We start from the raw sequence: 22,135 nt of genomic DNA, 5'->3' as shown, positions 1-22,135 counted from the left end.
ATGCAGTTGGAAGGGGGCCCCTGAGGCCTACAGACTTGCTCTCCTGACTCTCTCAGGGACATCAGAGCTTGAGAACAGAGGCTGTGGTCATCAGAGAAGGGAGATACGCCACAGACCCAATTCGGGGTGACTCTAGAGTTGTGACAAAACAAGGCACCTGTCAGGAGTGACAGAGGGATCCCCTACCCCACATTCACTGCAAGTGATTTTTAGCTAGAAAACAGAACCTCTGTAACAACCTAGGAGGTGATTTTGCTGGTGTCTCAGACTGTGAGACTTTGGTTGTTCACAAAAGCAGCTCTGAGTCCCTCAGAAATCTGTGCTTATATATCTATTCCTTATCTCAAGTCTGGTCAAAATGTTTACATGGGAAATAGACTTTGAGAATCAGGCCCAGTAGAGGCACCACCACACATGCAGGTCGGGAGACAAAAGGCCTTGTAGTATGCCTTTATTATAAATCACAAAAGTTTCTGCTGTGAGAAATTGAATCCACGCCCCTTTGTAGGTATAATAAAAACAAGCAACTTTCAGAATGAGCACCTTTGTCCTTGTCATGGCCCCGTGCAATTAGCTCTTACACACTCAGTCACAGGTGCCAACCAGAAATGGAACATGATGGCACATGTCTGGGGACCTCCATACACCGAATCACCGAACTGAACCTTAATACCTGGTCGAACATTCAAGGACTAAGCAAGTTCTGTAAAGTTAGTGCACTCCATGATTCATGTGTGAGAATTCAATCAGAATTCTATTGGTTCAGCCCAGAAGGGCTATCCTAGAATAGCTAAAGCATTCTTAAATGTGAGCGAGTCAGATATTATGATTTTTTTTTAAAAAATATTGAGTCAGCATTCAAAGTTTCCCCTTAACCTTCTATGGAAACTCAGGCCAATTGATGTTTGATATCAGAAATCCAAGTATGCCCTTTCCTAGAGCATTTTCAAACAACAACAATAATAATAACAACAACAACAACGACGACAACAACAAATAGACAATCCAGTCCTACCATTTCTGTTCCTTACTAGATAGGTTGTTATTTTCTATATTTTTGACTGTGAAATATTAGCTATTGTGAATATTCTCATGCTTTCTTATTTGGGATGCTTTGTATCAACCAGAAAATTTTAATTGCATAATCGTTACTTTCTCAAATGGTCTTGTTGGTTTTGTACTGAGCGCTCAAGGCATACCTTCCTCTGCCTGCTGTCACGGGATTTCAGAATTCCGGGTTCTCAGACGGAAAGGTATTGATTACTTACCATATCCAGGAATGCCTTCTGAAAGGGAAGGTATTCACATGCATCATGTTTGCAGCTCTTCCGTCATTAATATTTTCCTCGTCTCCTATGTTGCATGTAGTGATTTTCACAGATGAATCCCAGCACTCTGGTTTGAGCATTGATCATGGATAATTATTGCAACAAATAATGAATTTCACCCCCCCAAAAATTCATCCCCCTCAAAAAAAATCCCACAAAAAACAAAAACAAAAGCCCTTCCAGGGTTTGGAGAAAGAAAGGAACATCACAGAGTCCTGCAGGTATGAGTCCATCCATGTAGCTCCCACCAGTGAACACACTAATATAACCAGTCCAATCTCTACTCCTAATGGTGGCAAGTATTGTCCTGGTGAGCTCCAACTGTCTTGAGTATGAATTAATGCATCCTCAAAGAAGGGACTAGGGAATGTGGACAAAAAGGAGTCAAAAGACAGTTTCTTGTTATCCTTGTTAAAGAAGTGTTAGGAGGGAAATGGAAAACTTCAGGTTGCTGTGCCATGCTGTCCTTTAGGGAAGAAAACTGCTTTTTCTTCTTACTTAGGAACATATTCTTGTGTCACTTTAACGCAGTGCTACTGTCTGAGTCTGAGCCGTGTCCGACAAAGACCTGGGCAGAGGGACTAGAGACCATGTAAATAGCGCAAGGGAACTTCTTCTCCCGATCTCAGAATCGCAGGTTTCCAATGCTGAAGTAGGAAGCCAAGGAGTGATTGCTGCTTTGCAGGACAGGATTGGTGCTGGCTCCCATCATGACTTCAGAAGGCGCTGTGGTGATGAAATTCATCTGCCGCCTAACCCCACAATAAGGCTGCTCTCTTTAAGTAAAATGACTAAGCTATCGATTCTCTCACTGCAGAATCCCCTCTAATTTGTTGTCATCAAAACCCTGTGTGAGCTTTTAATATTTTGCCTTGGAAAGAAGATGAATTTCACAGCTGCAAAGGCAGACGTTGTCTAAGAATTTCTTACTCGGCTGGCTTTCTTTTCTCTCTGTTCTCTTTACCCCCCAATTCAGTTCCCAGATAGATGTCATTTACTCTGGTGCTCTGACATCCGCAAGATTCTCATGCCCGAGCTATACAGACCTTGCATGCTTTTAAAACACAGTGGCAACACGCTCCAGCTGGAGTCCCCCCCAACACTGAATTTCCGGCAGAACCTTTGGAATCCTCGCAGCCGCCTTGTCTGCCCTGGGCTGTGCCGCCCCAGCTCTGAGCTGGACACTTGCAGGCTCCCTGGTACTGTACATTAACTCTGCAGCAGCTTGCTCAGCTGCAGACTGCTGCCTGACAGGGGATGTGCTGGCGTCAAGGGGGCCCTCTAGGTGGGTTCCCAGACACTGCAGAGCAGCGCACTCCGCTCGCCTTCAAAGAAGAGTGAGCTAAAGGGGTTAAAAGGAAGAGCTTGCCCTGAAGGAGCAGATTTCTTTCAGTAAGTAATTACCAAGCAGGAGGAGGGAAAAGGGCTAAGGAAGCCTGCAAACAACCTCACTGGGAAATGACACACTGAACAAATAGATATTACTATGGGGGAAGGCTTTTCTGTTTGTTTGTTTAATTTTCCACCTATTCAACGGAAAGAAAGGGAACAAAAGAAGTCCAGAGAGAATGTGCAAATGATAGGTATGTTCGGTTTTTTTTGTTGTTGTTGTTTTTTTAAACAAAAATATGGGGGTGGAGAAGCCTTGCTTACTAGATGATTTGTAACCAGTTAAGTGCAGATTTCCACACTATGGTTTTTGGACAGGAAATCCTGGGGAAGCTAGTTCTGCAGAAGTCACTTAGACTTCTACTCTGTTTGCGCATGTCATAAAGCTGCTTGTTTGATTAGGGGGTGTGTAGCTGGGAGGAGAGCTCCCTTTTCATTTCCAGGAGCCTGCCCCTTTGTTGCAGAAATTCTGTTCAAAAATCCCCCGAAAGCACCCCATCGCTGTTGATGCCATTTTGGAGCAAGAATAAAATAGTAAACTCTTGGAATAGTAGGTTGGCTCTTGAATGGTACTTGTCTGAAATCGGAGAATGGGCTTCTCCGTGGTAATGTGCGCAACGTTAATGTATCTCTTTTAACTTGGGTGTTTAAGAAGGCCATTATGCAATTGCTTCATATTAAAAGGAATACTGGCAACACTTAACATACTATTTACCTTCACTTAGGGTTTCCCTAGTGAATTCTTGTCCTTACAGAAAAACACTACTGGGGTGAAGTGGATTCATCTCTTATAAATTCTAAATCAAATGATATATATATATATATATATATATATTATACACACACACACACACACACACACATATATATATATATATATATATATATATGTATGTATATAATTAGTTTGAGAACTGCTAAGATTTGATGAATTGATGGTCCCAGGTCAAGAATTCATTCCTGGGAGGAGGAAGAACTAGGGGATTTTCTTTAAAGCAATTTGAATTTTGCATGCAGAAAGATGGCACCATATAGCACAAAGGGACTTGAGGAAAGTTACTGGGACTCCCTGTGATCGAGCAATGTCCTTGCAGCACCTTTGTTTAGAAGGGACTGGATCTCTCTCCTCAGGTCATTTGTGATCCTTCCCAAAACCCTTTCAGCTTCAATTGTTCTTAATGAGCTCCCAATGCTTCAAATCAGGTATCACACAGTAATTCAAACTGGTTTGTTACAGTATATACTTAAGTGTTATTATTCAAGATCTAGGTGTATTAGTAATATTTCTGCTCATCTTCTAAGAGCTTCACAGGATAATCTCACTTAATCCACTCAGTGGTACTGTTAGGCAGATATAGTTCCTGACCCTGTGCTGAAGAGTGGAGTGAAGGCACTCAGAAGTGAAATACTGCCGGAAGACAAACACATTTGAAGAAGCCTGACCATATGGCTGAGATTTGTGCCTCTCATTCTACTTCCCCCCTCCCCCAAATTAATTTTACCCCCCTGAGAATGAACTCTAAGGGCCAGTGTTTTTCCATCCTCACACTTACAGGGAGACGAAGCTCTGGGGCCCACTTAAGTTATGTGTATCTGTCCTCTTTCTTTTATGGTAGGGATGACATGACAGTCATTAACTATTTCAAAACCAGCACGACTTCTTATCCCATGCAAGCAAGCAGGTTGCCTTAGAATGTAGCATTTGGGAAAGACAGAAATAATGTAGCACTATAATTTCCACTCTAATAAATTCATTTGACATTTTTTGTCTGTTTTTAGTACATTCTATTTCTGCTCTATTCCTAGGCCAAAGTGGCATGTTGTGCATCAGCAGCAGCAGCAGCAGCAACAACAACAACAAGAACAAGAACAAGAAGTCTGAATTTTTCCCAGGTATCTCGGTTTCACAGCTGTTACTGGCTAGCTGTGTTTCCACTTATGGGCGATGACATAAGCAGACACTTTATAGATTGGAAACACAAAATGACTCACTTATTAGGTCATTCAATGAGATTTTTAAATTAAAATATACTTTCAAAAGAAATTTCGATTGATTTTTCCCCCCCAAGAGCTGGGAACTGAAATTGAGACCTCACAGATGTTAGTCATGACTTCTGTTACTGAGTTAAATACCTTCCGTTCAGCTTAATAGTTTTAAGGTGAACTTCTCTTTTCTCTTTTTTTAAAAAATATGTAACTGTATCAAGTAAGATAAAACAAGCTAGAGAGTAACAACTGAGCAACTAGAATAAGAATAAGCACTAAAAATTCTTGAAGCATAACAAAGAAAAATATAATTTATCTCCCGGTTCAGGGAGCTAAGATTACAAATTAATGAATAACCTTAAGTTGGGAAGTTTTTGCGGACTCAAGGCAAATATAAAAGAAGGAGTTTGTTTTGACTATAGAGACAGTTTTTTTCTATTCTGTACTAGAATTTGAGTTTTAAGAATTATGATCAGTAAATCACAAAATGATACTTGATTAGATAGTAATTAATGAATGTGTGATTTTCAGAAATCAATAGACCGAGTACTATGATAGATTAGAAACGAGTTCTAAAAATGAATAATATTGAGGACTTCTCTGCTTTGTGGTATTTAAAAGAAAACGGTCACTTCACAGAACTTGTAGTTCTGGGTGAACTGTTACAGACTTTATAGGTCATCTCAACATCAGGGTTTTGATCAGTTAAGGATCACTAATCACTAGCCACTGACTGGTATGCCTTCGTCAGCTTCCTGTAGATATGCTGTAGCCTCAGATCGAGCAACACCAAGACCGATTATTATTATTTTTTTGTGATCTTTAAATTTTTCAGTCCTGCAGAAAGCATAGGATTAGCAGACCATCCAAGATTAGACTAGTATTAACTACCTCGAATGAGAGATGTGAGGGAAAATATGGCTAATTTACTATTCAAATGTGAATTCAGACATAGAGCAAATCAAAATGCTTCTGTTAATGTTTTCACTAAAAAGTTACATAGGGTCCTGGGTGTGACCCATGCTCTGCAAACAGGAGGATTCGCAGGACCAATACAGAAAGTTGAACATGGTTACATGGATGACCACAACCATAGTTTTGTGGAGGAATGGAGGAGAGAGGACTTCTTTATTTGCCAGCGCACAGTGAGAAGCCATCTCAAGGGATGGAGCAGGGCACCAGATGCCTGCCCCTGACCTCTGCCTCCAAGGGTATGTGCATGTGGATACGTTCACACAGATAGCACATAAACATTTATACATATTGCGTAAATTTTACAGACTCGAAGCAAAAAAAATGGGGAACACTACCCTGTGCCCCCATGTCCCTTCTCATAAAATCCTTTTGTGAAAAGGAGGCTGACTCCTTAGAAAATTGAAATTTGGTAAAGCTGCCTTCAAACACCTATGAGCCAGAGTAGAGACGGAGGTCTTGGGGTCACTCTTTTTTTTCTTTTTCCTCCTTCCTTTCAAAGTTTGGTTCTAGAAAAGAGGAACAGAGAGCCAACAGCTTCTTCAAAAACTCATATTCTTTCTTTGTGTTTGAAGATTCCATTCTCTTCAGACCCCTTCAATGTTCAATGTCCCTTTCAGGTAATCAAAAAGGCTAAGTCATAACGTCTTGCTTCCATAACCACTGCATAATACAGCCCCACACTGGCTTCTGGACTTGGGTGTTTCCTAAGCCTCTACTCGTTGTTGTGCTTCTCAGTAACAGGAGGTGACAGGAATCAGCTTTCCCCACTGAATTTCAGGTTCTTTCTGTTTGTGTTTTATATAATATTCATTAGCTTACTAATTCTCATTGAGACACCATTTAATATATATATATATATATATATACACACACATCTAAATACATATGTACAGACATATGTGTATGTATGTGAATATAAGTGGGGCATAAACATGTGTTTGTGTGTATATATGTATGTGTGTATAAACATAGCTTATTGTAGTATTTTACTTACAGAAACAAATTAAAGCTACTTTACAGTACAAAAATTATTGCTATTCACATATATTTTAATATGTTAATTTTAATATAAATATGGATTTTCAGTAAGGTACAATTTATTTGTTTCAATGTTTTTGTGTGTTTATGACACCCAGAAACATTATTGGAACTCATTAAGTGTTAACTAATGACCATATCAATAACGATGACATTTGACTTCTGACAACATCGAGCAAAGGCTGAAGGCATGCTGTTCGGCACGTTCATGACTGACACTTGAGAAGCTCTTCATGAAGACAGGGTTTTGATTGCTAAGCATTGGGAAACTGTGTGGCATTTCAGCACGTTGCTGCTGTATTCAATTTCTGCATGTTCTGTAACTGAGAAACAGTACCAGCTAAAATTATAAAGAAATTCACTGAAAACTTATCTTGATTACCTAAAACTATCATGTCCTTTGGTAGCCTGCTCATGATTTAATTTATTAAAAGTAAGTCATTTCAGACCATACAGTCAAAGCTTAAACCATCTCTCTTAAACAATGAGAAGATACATTTGCAGAAGAACTGGTCTATTGTCATATGGAAGGCATTTCATGACTAGGGCATCTAGAACATTCACTAAATTTAATTAGAAGTATTCATAGCAGTAGAATAGGCAGAAGACATATACTGGGATACAGAAAGGACACTTAATATTTAGTATCAAATATAAAATATGGAAATATCAAGGGTTGGGGATTTAGCTCAGTGGTAGAGCGCTTGCCTAGGAAGCGCAAGGCCCTGGGTTCGGTCCCCAGCTCCGGAAAAAAAAAAAAGAAAGAAAAAAAATATGGAAATATCCACAGCATATTTGAAAGTAAAAACCAGACTCTGCATTATTTTAATTTGCATCTATCTTATTTAATAAATTTATTTATTTAAAATTTAAAATTTATTGCTTATTTTAAAATAAATATAGATTTTTTTCAGGAAGGCTACAGTTTACTTGTATCCAAATGGTAAAACAGAAAGCAACAATAAACCTCAAGTGAATTACTATAAGGAATCCTCTCCTGGTGTGAAATTATATTTCATCTTAATCTTAAAAGTTTTAGAGGATTCTCATCCCACTTAATAACCAATATGCCAGAAATATTCCAAGACAAGGATTCAGAAATTCAAACCATAAAAGTATTTGTCATGCAATAAAGATCAGCATCAAATTATACTCATGCTGTAGGATTTCTAAACAAATTACTTTTAAAAATATCTGAAATAATACTATATGTTAAAAAAGTACTCCAGCATTTTAGAACGATATCTTCAGTATGAACTTACAAATTGCATGTGTGCTAACATATATGATCCTGTCAGTGCAGGTGAAAACAACATGAAGAAGACATACTAGATTAGCTACCCTTGGCACCCAGAATAAAAACAAAGGGTAGTTTGAAAGAATTTTATAATATATTATATATATGGCTTATATATGGATATTATTATTTTACTATATATAGAGTATAAAATAGAGTTTATTCGGGGGATAGGGAGTTAAGAGGGTAGTAGGGGCAGAGAAAGGCAGAGACAGAGAGAGAGACAGAAAGAGAGAAGAGGAAGAGGAAGAGGAGGAAGAGAAAGAGGAAGAGGAGGAGGAGGAGAGTAGTAGAGGGCAACCATTGGCACGTGGAAAGAAGAGGGGAGGGGAATGAGGAGAGAAGGGACAAAGGTGGAGAATGGTAAAAGAGCAAGAGAGAACAAGAGAGCAAGAGCATATTCTATATTTTTTGATTGACTAAGTATTTAGAAAAACCTTTCCTATTACCCAGGTTCCCACCATAACTACATAGTAAGACACTATTGTTGAAGATATCACATAGTTTGGGTGCAAGATGTGGAGAAAGATGTGTGTCTTAAATTGACTGTCAAACTTCCTTCCTGCTCACTAGCTTTCCTGGTGCCTGAAGGTGCCATACAGACCACTGGGGAAGAAAAGAGATCAATTATCTTACTCAGCACCAGGCCCTACATAGAAGTCCTTACAGACCTGCTAAGAAAACCCACCTGTTTGACAGCTGTAGAATTATCATGGGGATAACTAACTGCTTTTTGATTGGACTTGATACCTACTCCATGGAACATATTCTGCCTGTCACAGTAACCCTGGTCAAGAGACTGTGGCTAGGGAGGACAGAACCCCCTGAGAAGAACCTGCCAGGATTATTGTGGTAAATGGCAATATGGTCAAATCACCTTCTAAATATAGTTATGGCCATAATCATGGACTTCTCCCGACCTTGGTTAGAAAAGTTTCTCTTTGCAATGTAGAAGGTATTGAGATCAGAAGACTGGGTACTCAACCCTCAATGGGACATCTTTATCAACCTCCAACCCCTACATAAGATCAAGCTAGATAGATAAGAAGATCTCCAAGCACTACCCTCTACTGAGGGGTTATTGGCTGAGAGAGCTACTGAAATAATCGTTTTAATCTTCAAGGCCTGACAGAGTCTGGGTTGATTTCCAGTGTTCCAGTGGCTAGCCATACATTCTTGCACACATGGGCAGCAATAATAGGACTTAATGGGTCAGGAAAAGGAAGGAAGGGAGGAGGAAGAGAAGGACAAGGCAATGATGCTCTGAGGAGGAAATACTGGGATAAATACAAGAGGAGTTGGAGGGGTAAATACAGATTGCATATAATCATATTTTATTGCATACATGTGAAATCCTCAAAGACAAAAATATTGGATGGATGTAATTGTTTTACAGTTAAAAGATTAAAAATCAAAAGACACTATATTTAATGTTAACTAAGAAACAGGGGTCAATCCTCGTTAGTAACTTCAAATTATAATTTCAAATTTTGAGTTTCTCATATTTGTTAGGTAGGCTCTCTGAAAGGCTGGAGAATGTTTGGCTTAAAACTAAAAACTCGGGAAGGCAATGGTGGTGTACACCTTTAATCCCAGCACTCAAGAGTCAAAGACAGGAGGATCTCTCTGAGTTCAAGTCCAGCCTAGTCTGCAGAGGGAGTTCCAGGAGAGCCAAGCTGCATAGAGAACCAAACCCCAAACAAATCCAAACCCAAACAGACAAAAACCAAACAAACCAAACCAAACCAAAACCCAACCCAAACAAATTCCTAAAGGCTCAATGTTTGAATGCAAAATCTACATTCGATAATGCAATTATTCTACTTAGATCATTATTTCAGTTAACTTGGAGTCGTGTGAGTATATATATATATATATATATATATATATATATATATATATATATATGCATGCAGCTGATTTATTCATTCTTTTGCATCCACAGGAATATTGCACATGGGACATGATACAACTATCAGAGTTGGGACTGTCACCAGTAAAGACATGTCTACTGGCAAAATGAAGCAACTGGTCAAACAGCCTCATGCTACCACACTCAAGCACAAGTAAAGGGATGTGTACAGGCTGAAATCCATGTTTGTACACATTGGAGCTACACGACACACAGTGTTGTAGATGCATTACCCTTGATACAATACAGTGTTGTAGATACATACCCTTACACAACCCAGCACGGTGTGTGTGTTTCAGACACAACCTCTCTACACAGCATAGCACAGTGTTGTACACACATATTCTCTACATAACACAGTGTTGTAGATACATACTCTCCACATGACATGGCACAGTGGGTCAGGACAAAGAAAGTGACATTTGCAGCAGGATGAAGAGAGGTGTTGGGCCATATGCTTGTTACCTATCTCATCCTCACTGAATATGTATGTGTATATATATATATATATATATATATATATATATATATATATATATAATGGATATTTTAATACCTCTTTCCAGTTCTGTCACTCCTTCTGCCAGTTTCAAAAGTCATATAATCTGGAGCTGGAGCAACGACTCAGCGATCAAGAGTACTTATTGCTCTTGCAGGGAACAAAGAATTAGTGCTTGATCCACATCTGACAGTCTATGTCTGCAATTACATCTTACAATATCTCAAGTGTTGCACATGTGGAGATGGTCTCATGTCTTTTCAATAGGTGAAGTAGGATTTAATGGTTCTTTGTAAACTTGAAGCTCATTATGTACTTTAAGAAACCATGCAAGTCTATGATAAAAAACACTATGCCCTTCACCCACAATAGGAAAGGTCTAACCCATTGCGGGTGATGCCACTCATGGGTTGGTGGTCCTGGGTTGTATAGGAAAGCAGGCTAGAAATGCCATGTGGAGCAAGGCAGTCAGTAGCATGCCACTATGGCCTCTGTATCAGCTCCTGCCTCCAGGTTCCTGCCCTGTTTGAGTTCCTGTCCTGGCTTCCTTTGATGCTGAGCAGCTATAAGGAGTGGTAAATCATTTGAACCCTTTACTCCCCAACTTGCTTTTTGGTCATAGTGTTTTTTTCACAGTAATAGTACTCCTAACATAGGGTTTCTCTATATAGTACTGGCTGTCCTGGTACTCACTATGTAGACCAAGCTGGCCTTGAATGCACAGAGATCCTTCCGAAGGCTGATGTTAAAGGCATGTACTATCGTGTTCAACAAGGATTACAATATTAATAGTCTATCATTAGAACATGGTAGGTCCTATGTAACATTGAGACTTCAATGCAAGGTTGAAGAAAACCTGCTCACAGTGATATGCAGAGGAAGATTGCGTTTAGGGTTAAGTAAAAGTTAATGACCAAGATGTGGGTGGCAATTACAGAGGAGACAGCAGAGAGTAGAAACACAGGGACACATGGAAAATGTTAGCCATATGGTACCAAACAGAGGAGCTGTCTTATTCCTAGAGTTTCCTAAATCTAACAAAGTCCATTTGTTTTTGTACATTTCTATGTAACTGATGTGCATGGGGGAAAAGTTTCCTGTTCTTTTGTTGTTGTCGAACGTGTACCTGTGTGTGTGTGTGTGTGTGTGTGTGTGTGTGTGTGTGTGTGTGTGTGTAGCTGCTCTGAGTCAATTACTTCTATTTGTAATCGAAATCTTGCTAAGTCACTGTTTTAAACTGTTATCTATCTTTTCATAAATTTCTATTCTTCAAATACAAATCAAGTTAAAATGAATGATCTGTTGTGGTGCTGAGTAGCAGCCACTGTAAATTAACATATAGGCCTGAATCTGTACCAATGATATTCTATCAAGCATGCTGGAGTTAAGAATGCAGCTACATTTGCACCCCCGTACAGAAGTTTTAGATGGCATTGTTTTGCTGTGACTGACATGTCCTACGGTTCCAGTCACAATATTAGCACCAAGATTTTCACCAGCTCCTTAACGTGCTCTTCACTGGATGTTAAATTGTTTTAGAAAAGGAGGTTTGGATTAAAAAAGGTACTAAGAGGGAAAATAGAGGTCATGGAAAATGGCAAATATTGTGATATGTGTATGCGTGTGCGTGCGTGTGTGTGTGTGTGTGTGTGTGTGTGATGGATATGGAAACTTAGTACTAAAAGACAAATACTCTCTACAGGGAGTTAAAAAAGAACATCCATATGGTTATTTTAAAATAGTCATTAAAATGCTCAAAGATAATAACTTTGTTAAAACAACTTGTGTTAGAATAATTATTAGTTTTAAAGGCATTGTTGTCTAATTAACTAAAACATTTCCATTTGAGTGTAAAATAAATTTGCAGGTAATTTAAAAATCCTCCATGCATACTGTAGACAGATAGCCTTTCCTTCACCTTATATTTTACATCCTCTGTGCTGTTTAAACACTGGTGTTACCACCACCTGCCCTACCTCTCCTTAGTCCTGGCATATTCCACCTCTAAAGTCATCAGTGGGGACCATACCAGTTATTTGTTACATGTAATAAACATACTCCATGTAAGTAACGAATGTCCAGTCAATGAGACTAAAAGCACCAGCAGGAAGAGACATTGCCTTTGCTCTGCCACTGCATGCATCTCTTTGAGAAGCATGGTGTGAGGGAGAAAGTAACGTTGTCTCTGATATGGTTTAGCCTGCACCAAATTCCATGATTCATAAACTGAACTAAGACGTAGCTCATGACATAAAGTGGTACAGCTCACCAAGAGATGATTTCTCTTCAGAATCTCTGCTTTCCCGTGATCATTTCCTTTGAGATTAGTGACCCATCAAAGAGTGGGGCAAAGTAAAAAGAGCGGGAGGCAGGCAGATGAGCACTGGGTTTTTATTAGCAGAATGCTCAGCAAGCCCCATTGATTTCTGAAGTCTCGACCTTTCTAAGAGTGCAAGTTATTCAGAAGCAGGGAGAAAGTTAATGGAAATATCAACTTGCCTCTCTCCCCGTCTCCCGGAACAGCTCACTGATTAGAGGCAGAGGCCATTGAGAGGCAGCTGCCAATGCGTGTGGGAGGGTGGGTATGTTTGCTTTGCTAGTATCTATGTGGCCCCGTTCCTCTGTCTCCTCTTCATAGACTGTAGGGATTGGGGGTGGGGTATTAATAAAGTTTCATCCAAAGAATGAAAAGGGACAAAGGATGAAGAGACAGAGGAAAACGTAAGCATAAGATGGGAGAGAAAGGCCTTCACATTCCCTCCCACCAGCCATACTTTCTATATCTTTGCTGCATACTTCTGGGCTCTATTGGGACATAGTTATGTAAAGAGTGAAAGAATACTTGCTACAATATGGAGACCATATTGCTCTTGATTACTAGACAGAGATAGGAAGGGAAAGGGTGAAAACACAGCTATAACAAGGTATCAAGGCACTTTTAAATATTTGCAATGGGGTGTGGACTTGTAACACCTTTGTTGAAAATGATAACACAGGACGCATGTTTGGCGCATGTTCCTGGGTTTCCACTGCTCATTGAGGTTTGCTTGGGGACACCATTGTAGAATTTGTTTCAGAGTACTATTAGAGACATACGTTTTAAAATTTGTAGCAAATAGGATTATATTTGGCAACAAGAATGCTTGTTCCAAATTCCAACCCCAAACTGTACCTTGGGTCTCCTCCCCCACCCTGTGGTTAGGACCTCACATACTACAGGGTGTCCTCTCTTTCCAGGGTCTCCATCCTGCCCAGACAAGACGGTCTCTGATTACTCGGGTTGGAAAGTAGGAAAGAGTGGAGATAAAAGGAAAGTTTGGGTTTTGTTGTTTGTTTGTTTGTTTCTATTTCCCCATCAGTTGGGATCATAAGATAGCATCCCACAGTAAGGGCGTGGCAGATGCTGGAAAGTACAACAGGCCATTCTGTGGATTCAGCAGCAGCAGCCCTGCTGGGCCTGTGGCTGTAACTCCTGGGACTCAGGCGTGATCCCGTACTCCAAGTGCTGCTGCTTAATCAGACTCCCACCAAACTCTTGGGTTTCTAGTGATCTAGTCCTACAAACCCTTACTATTGGGATCAATCCACAGATGCTCTTGAGCAGAAGGGTTAAAAGGAAAAGGTTCAAGGCTAGCTCTCTATCTTCCTTTCTATCTTTTCAACCTAGGATTTGACTAGGTAACCCATATTGTGTTAATGAAGAAACATACTGAGTAACTCTGAAACATGGTACAAGAGCCAAACAAAACTCAGGTGAGTCTCCTTAGAATGAGACCCCCATTTGTGTCATGAAACTTGACAGTTCCCTTATTTATCTGTCCTTATCCATGACACTGGGAGTTCCAAACTCTTGTCAAATCATGTTGTCTGTCACAGGTCATAGTGAAGCCTCACTGTAATATGCTCAAGGAAGTTATACAGGATATACAAAAGAGGAGAGAGAGAGAGAGAGAGAGAGAGAGAGAGAGAGAGAGAGAGAGAGAGAGAGAGAGAAAGAGAATTACGTTTCTGCTCTTTTCTTTCAAAATAGAAGGGTGTGTGTCACCGAGCGTGTGTGTCACGCGTGCGTATGCACACACACACACACACACACACACACACACACACACCCCACCTCAAGCAGCAAACATTTAAGACAATTTTCAGAATTGCAACTGCTATTACTGAACAGCAATAGCATTCATAGTGACACGACACCTGTGACAACAAATGTAAATAAAAACAAACAAAAGCTGTGCGCAGTCGGCGACTCCACCATGATCATGGCATGACTCTCACTGGAGGTTTCAGAAGGACCCAAATGACTCCTAACCATGTCACCGCGTTGGTGATACTCACGACAAAGACCACATTCCATCTCAGACACATCAGATCTGTGGGTATCAATCACCCTGTGCAAACCAAACTGATCTTCATGTTGGTACAGAAGACCAAGTGGAGACCTTCTTTGCCATTCCATGTTACGATGTGGGTATGCTTGACTGAATCGCTTTCAGAAAAGCAATGGGTGGCTCATCTGTGACAACATGTTTGCGGACTAACACATTCAGAAGAACAACAGAATAATGAGCTAATGTAACAAGTCCCAGGTGGAATTTATCGACAACTGTTGACCTAAGCTATCATAACTGTTCTTCCTACTACAAGAAGGTATGTCTAACAGTCTTGCCACCCACAGACCAAGGTGTAAGGAGTGGGGGAGGAGGATGTCTCAGTGAAAGTCCATAATGAGGGACCATTAATCTTAACTCCTCCCTAGCCTGTGTCATTGTCATTTGCTCCTGAGGACTTCTTGTCACTTCACAAACAGATGCACTCAGTTGGCTGGGTGGACTGCCTCTCTCTCGCTGTGGGCTGACATGCTCCACACTCCAGTGCTCTGAGACAGCCCCTTCCCATAAACACTTCAGGGATTTGTCATCCCCCGCCACCAAAGATCAGTCCCTGGACAACTTTATCTCTCTGACCAACAGTCTCATCCCACTCTCTCTCTCTCCTCTCTCCTCTAAGACTCACTTCTAGCTTCTCCATTACATCTCAGACCTCCAAATATAAATGAACTCATTGGTGCCAAGGCTCACGGGGCTTCTGAAGAAAAGAGATTGTCGATTCTTTGTTTTTGTTTTGTTTGTGTCATTGGGTGGGGTCTCCTTTTGACTTTGTTTACTTTGTCCTGATTGCTTAATGTTTACAAAATAATGCTGATTTTTCTCTGGAAAATAAAATCATTTATCTGTCTCGGTTTCGTCTGGGGTTTTGACTAGACAGTTTTAATTAACTGGGGCATATGTAAGAATAGAATTTGTTGTATCTGTTTTCCTTGAGGCCATCACATATTTCCCACATAGTTTGCTGACCGAGATGGTGGGAATGGCGGAGCTGAGAAGGCAATCTCTAGTGTGGAAATCTGAGGAGGCTGAGGAATGAAAGCGCTACCCACCACTGACGCAAGGTAAGCTGGCAGTGGTGGCTGGAAAGTCAGCCATAGTACGGAGGTTTTCATTACTTGTCTTAAAGGGGCCCTGTGGATTAGCTCATAGGAAACCAACAACCTGAGAGAGATGTGCAAATAGGCACCACAGAAGGAGAGACAGCAGCAGCCAGTGGCCGGTTAGAAAATGAACCTCTGTAGAAACCCAAGAAATGTAACTACAGTGAGGAAAAGGGACCATCATAGGAGGAAGGAGGCAAATGTAGTATTCAATGATGTCGAGACAGTGGGGGATGGGCAGACCCATGCAGTCTGTGGGCTCATGGGTGTACATTTTTGATGTACAACATAGATGAAGAACACACAGATACCATTTGACTATATAAATGATATCATCTCTCAAATACAAACATTTATACAGCATATAGGTATTTATCCTAGCATTGTCTATAAATCTACTATTCCTACGTCTGATTCACTGCTCATCATTAAACTTGAATAGGACACAAAGGATCTTTTGCCTACATCCCAGGGACTTCAGAATCCAGGTATATAATGAGGTCGAAGACACTTAAAATGCTCAATCGACAGGCATGTGCTCAAAATGTTTTTTCTTGTAAACAAAGACAATAATTATAAAATGTGAGTCAAATTTGCTTTTTTCAGGGGCCAAACGTAAATTTATAACTGACAATCAAAGGTTCATTCTTTTCTTCTATCTATTTATAATTTTGTGGGTGCTTCTGTTCAACAGTTTATTTTTGTACTTAACTTTTCGGCCCTTGTAAACTCTGTATGCATTTTAGTAAGATTGCTATTCTTCAAGGCTTCTTAGAGAATGTAGAAATAACTCAGCAGAAATAGTTTCATCTCTTATTTTATGCTGCACCCCCTCTTCCCAACCCCAATTCATACAATGATTTACTTTACTGTCAAATTCCTCTCAATAAAACAAGAAAGACCACCAACAAACACCCTCCTCCTCCTCATCCTCCTCATCCTCATCCTCATCAGGAAAGCCAAAATGGATTTGTTCCAGAAATATCTTCCAGCAAAGATTTCAACTCCAAGGTACAGATCTTGAGGGCTCGTTCTTCAGTGAGAATTAGATTTCTTGTGATATGCAATTGTGAGAGAGAAGATAGCATCTTAAGAACAAAGATGTGTCTTTCACATGACCATCTAAGACTTCCTCTGGTCACATTTTTCAGCAGTAGTGGGAAAAGCCCTCTTCTGTCACATTGGACAGGCAATGGCACCATGAGACTTATCTATTACTGACATGCCTGCTCTGGTTAAGTAACTAAGGTCAGAGAGCAAAGAGGGGACAAAGCACCTCCTTGAATACGGAGAGTAATACTGTGTAAGATTGTAGCTACACACCCGTTCTGCCTCACCCACACCCACACGAAGTAAGAGTGCTGTAGTATTTTTAGAGCCATGTGCTTAGAAGTCCTTGTCTCTGTGTGAGTCTTAAATCAGCCAGTGTAAGCTCCCAATCTGCCCATCTCCATGAACATCAGTTGAGCTGAGTTTCTCAAAAGAATACACTGTATTAATTGAGGGCACCCAATGAATAATTAGCACAAAGAACTAATTAACTTCTCTCTACTAGCATTTAGGAACAGGCAACCCTGTGTTAGAAAGGGGGAGACAAGTGAAATCAAGCTCCTTTGAGCTCTTCTGGGGAAGGTGCTGTGCACTAAGGTTTTACACGGGTTATTTCCCTCAAAACAAAGACTAAGAGGGATCTGGGAAGGGGACAATGACATAGAGAAATAATTACGAGCTGTGTAGCTGGTCATTTCCAGGTACTGTGATCAACGCTTGACTAGCCTTTCTCACTTACTTTTTCCCCAAAAAGCACTACTGCTTCATATGTTTTGGGGCGAAGGGAAACAGACGCCAGATAATTAGGCAGGTCTCCCGAAGTAGCAGAGCTGGTTAATAAAGCCAAAGATGAGTTTGTAGTAGTTCATTATTCTTTGTTCATCTCTCTTTCACCTCTGCTTCTTTCTCTTCTTCCACATGAAGATCTCACTCACATACCTTGGGAAGATCTCATGTCTTCTTATTTATTTTATTTTTTAGAAGACCGATATCTTACCCTACTTTTGGAATACCGACGTACTATCTGAAGACACTGAGACATACTTGGCTAGCATACTACTCATGTCAGCAGTATATATAGCCTTGGGTTTTGATTTCTGAACCCTTTGGCTATTCTTTAAGCCTTCGTCAAGAATATCTTTCGTTCCTTCGCACGCATTCCATCCGAAAATTAAAGCAGCGAGGTGTCTTTGTTTAAAAGCACTAACAAACAACCTGGCAATGGTTTACACTTTATCTTGTCTACTTGGCTGGTGTTTCTGGGACTCTTCGTCTAGCATGGTCCGATGTCCATGCCCCTCCCCCTCCAGTTATTATCAAGCTGCTGCAGTGCAGCCTGGAGACACCTGATCACTTAGATCGTTAAAAATCAATCCAATCACCGAACGGTTCTGTGCATTTTAGAGGAACGACAAAGAGTACAGTATTGGATTGCTATTAAGTGACCCAGGGCTTTCTTTTTTCGGCTGCCAGGAAAGTCATTTGGTCAAATTGATTAAACCAGCATGCCAAGCAGGAGAGAGGAAAAGAGCAAGGGAACGTAAACAGAGCAAGCTTGGTCAGGGAGGGTGATGCTTTTCTTGGGATGAAATAAGCTGCTGATGGAGGGGAGTGAGAGGAGGTGGTGGGAGGAGGAGCCCAGCATATGGTGATCGGTGATCATGAGCTTGGTGCTGGAATTCAGGGTGTTGGAATTTAGAGTGCGAGAGATTCAAGACAGTTGGACACAGACAACCAAAATGCTGGGACGCTAGCAAAATAAGGAAGGAACAGGGGAGAGTTTTTTTGTGAGACCCTAACAGACAACCTGCACACTGTTTGGTTGAACTAATTCCAGACACATTGCTGGCATAAGAAGCAGCTGACTCAAGCAGTCAGTAAATAACTCTTTCAATGGTTGTCAGAGTGCAGAGAACAGGCTTGTTTTTCACCAATTGGGGTTTCTTTCTTAAGAGAGAGGTGCCAGATCTACCCTGGTTCTTTCAAAATGTGGATTCAGAAATTATCTACACATTCCTTTCCTTGTTATTACAGTAGCCATGGATAGGCCCTTCCTTCCAAAGAACTGCCTTTCCCTTCCAGAACTGCGTGTTTTCCTAATATTTTTCAATGATTTCTTCATTAGTCTAGAAAGAATCCTGGCTTGTAGAACCACAGAGTGCTGACAAAGATGGATCTTACTGTGGGGTTTCTGCCACTGTGCCACTATTTCTGATTCCTGCTAGTGTCCTATTTAAAGTCACACTTAGCTTACCCAGCTCATGATCCTATAGGGAAAGGATCAGAAAAACCATCAAGTATTTCCTTGTTCCCTTTTGCTATATATATATATTGGCTGTCACCATTTCAAGTGTAACAACCACCTGAACACAAGGCACTTAAAAATAGCATTTGTCACATTACAAAGGAAGCAAATATGCTGAAGAAGAGTGTATGTGTTTCTTTAGGTACTGAACAGAGGGAATGCTATATGAGAGCCATTTGATCGCAAAGCAGAAGACCAACTCTTGTCTAAAGAACAAACCCCTCCCCCCAGCAGAGGTTTTACATTTTGCTATTTGTAGCCGTGAGTTTATGCGAGAGTAACGGAGCTTTTAGTTAGGGATCACAACAGTTGGCTCTAACCCTGTTGCAGGGTTGATCACCAGGTAGAAGTGATGTAGAATGCTCAAGATCAGATACCCAAGATTGTAAGTGCATTTGGTTTCCAGTGCTCCCCTCTCTGAGACTGTCAATAACTCACGGAGACAACAGCAATTCTCAAAATGAACAAAGCCCAAGAGCCATCAAGTACTATAGGGACACCTTGAGCCATTTACGTGACTGAGGGCTACCCAGGTAGAGGTATGGCACAGGTAGAGGGGGGAGACTTGGGGAGGAGAAGGCCAATTAAGCAAAATTTGAAGAAAGAAGTGTAATTGTCCATAACATGGCTTTTCAGAATGACTATTCTCCTTTAAGGTAAGTGGCAAGTCTGCACGTCATTGCACCCCAGTGGACAGGCACAGTCACCTGACTTTAGCTGAGGTAATGTGAGCAGCAATGGAAATGATACTTATCTCTCTTTTTTTAAAAGCCTGTAAGTATCACATGTCTTCTTAATATCACTACAACTTAAGAGAGAGGAAGAAAAAGGGGAGAAAGGAAGGAAGAACAAAGGAGAAAGGAGCGAGTTAGGAAGAGACAGAGGAGAAAAGTGAAGAGGAATATTTATGTCGCTTTCAGGGAAAAAAACTTTGAGAATGAGGGCATGATGCCCGTCTCCTCTGTCACTTAGTAGGATTTTTACAGATGGTAGTCTCTAACCAACTATGACTGCAACTAAGGAACTTATCTTTCCTCCACCTCCCACTCATCCCTAACAGATAGTCAAGATAAAGAAAAAAAAGCAAGTATTTATTGTTTTGAACAACTGATGCTTTGGGGGTTGCTGTTATAGCATGAGATAGCCCATTGTCATTAAGATTGAAAGAAAAATCCAATAGCTAAAATTTCACTCTATGGAAAAATGTCAAGACTCAACTCTGTCTCAAGTCCAAGGTTCGTGAAAAGAAAGGGGTGGTTATGATTAGCACACAAATTCTTCCAATCAGAAAGTGTCTAGATAGGGACAGGACGAATTATTTTCACTAGATTCTTAAAAGTTGAGGGGGCAAGAAGCAGCTCAGATGCTGTCTTCCCTTGGGAGGAGGGATGTTCCTTGCTCCTCTGCAGGTAAGGGCAAGTGGTAAGGTTCAGGTGGAACACGGGCTGTTAGTACTGAGTGCAAACTTCATGCTGCCTGCTGAACATGGGGTGCGGCAGTACAGAGGCCAGTATAGGCTGACTTGAAGACATTTCTAATAGTCTCTGACATAATTGGGCGATAAAGATTGTGTAAGCCAGTGGAATTTATTTTTTTTTTCGGAAGTCGGCCAGCAGTTAGCTGAGATTCAATAATTAATTTTAATTTGACCCAATTTTTAACCAGCAGATTGGATAGTATACATGTAAAAATCCATCACTTTATTATGATTTCATTTATTTCTTTACTTATTTCACTTATTATTAATTTTTATTGTTTTGCTTCTTATAGCCATCCATCCCATATCAAGAAATTTATCATGTGGTTCTGATTTGGCTATGTCTCAACAGAATTTACTTTAAAAACAGGAAGAATCAGGACCTAGACCCCAAGTGTGGTTGTTCTTATAGGCAATGCACCTGTGTACCTTATTCAATATTTCATGAAATATTATTTAATGGACACATGGCTATTCCAGTCATTCGAATTGGCTTAGTCCCCTCGGGTTGCTGTAGCAAAACTCTTTAGCTTGATGGTTGCCACATAATATTTATCTCTTACAGTGGAGGAGTCTGGGAAGCTGGGGATCAAAGTACTGTCAGGTTTGTTAGAGTCTACCTGGAAAGGGATCCTCCCCTCTAGATTTATGAATCGTCATCCCTTCACAGATGTGCTGAGATAGCCTGTTTTTATCCCCCCTTTTTATTTGCTCTGATAAAACTCTGTGATCAAGGCAATTTATAAAATGAAGGGTTTATTTTGGGCTACAGTTACAGTAGGGAAACTGTCCATCACAGCAGGGTATGAAAGCAGCAGGCTTGTTGGCTGGAAGATCAGCTGAGAGCTCACATCTCAAACCATAAGCAACAAGTAGAAAGAACACACTGGGAGTAGGGTGAGCCTTTGGAAACCTCAAATCCACCCCAAGTAACACCTCCTTCAACAAGGCCATACTTCCTAAGTAGTCCCAAACATTTTAACCAACTAGGCATCAAGCAATCAAACATTTGAGCCTGTGGGAATACCTCTCATTCAAACCACCATAGGGCTTCACTTACTTCTTTTCAAAAAGACAATAATACCATTAATGGGCTTCCTTCTTTATCACTTAATCACTTCCCAAAGAGTTAGCCACTTAGTAAAACCACACTGAGGTTCGTCTTCAACATAGCGTCTGAGGCACTGGTTCTCACACCTCCTAATGCTGTGATCCTTGAATATAGTTTCTCATATTGTGGTGACCCCAACCATAAAAACATTTTAGTTGCTACTTCACAACTGTAATTTTGCTACTGTAGTGAATCATGATGTAAATGTATGTGCTTCCCACTAGTCTTTAGGGGTCTCTATCACAGGTTGAGGGACACTGGGGGGGATGGGGGTACT

The 22,135-nt window shown here is 40.6% G+C and overlaps 1 protein-coding gene and 1 long non-coding RNA gene across 14 annotated transcripts in view; one reads left to right on the top strand and one right to left on the bottom strand.

Moving 5' to 3' along the window:
* The window catches only part of Pde4d (phosphodiesterase 4D), a 1,511,604-nt gene that overhangs the window by 488,440 nt on the left and 1,001,029 nt on the right, over positions 1-22,135 (bottom strand). Inside the window, 1 exon segment of one of the 10 annotated variants that reach the window (NM_017032.2) lies at positions 1,269-1,315. Within the exon segment in view, the coding sequence (NP_058728.1) occupies positions 1,269-1,315 (47 nt within the window). 10 annotated transcript variants of the gene reach the window in all.
* Positions 2,578-22,135, top strand: part of LOC108350210 (uncharacterized) — an 81,434-nt gene continuing 61,876 nt past the window's right edge. The window contains exons 1-3 of one of the 4 annotated variants that reach the window (XR_015673929.1): positions 2,578-2,720; positions 4,524-4,610; positions 9,959-10,195. This is a non-coding gene — a long non-coding RNA (uncharacterized LOC108350210). Of the gene's footprint in view, positions 2,912-4,523; positions 4,611-9,958; positions 15,663-15,749; positions 15,877-22,135 lie in introns of those variants that run through there. The other 3 variants (XR_015673928.1, XR_015673926.1, XR_015673927.1) reach the window with 3 other exon arrangements.

Source organism: Rattus norvegicus, chromosome 2, assembly GCF_021556685.1.
Source record: "Rattus norvegicus strain SHRSP/BbbUtx chromosome 2, alternate assembly SHRSP_T2T, whole genome shotgun sequence".
Taxonomy (NCBI): Eukaryota; Metazoa; Chordata; class Mammalia; order Rodentia; family Muridae; genus Rattus; species Rattus norvegicus.
Note: the sequence above shows the minus strand (reverse complement) of the source record. Positions and strands in the feature narration are given on the sequence as shown.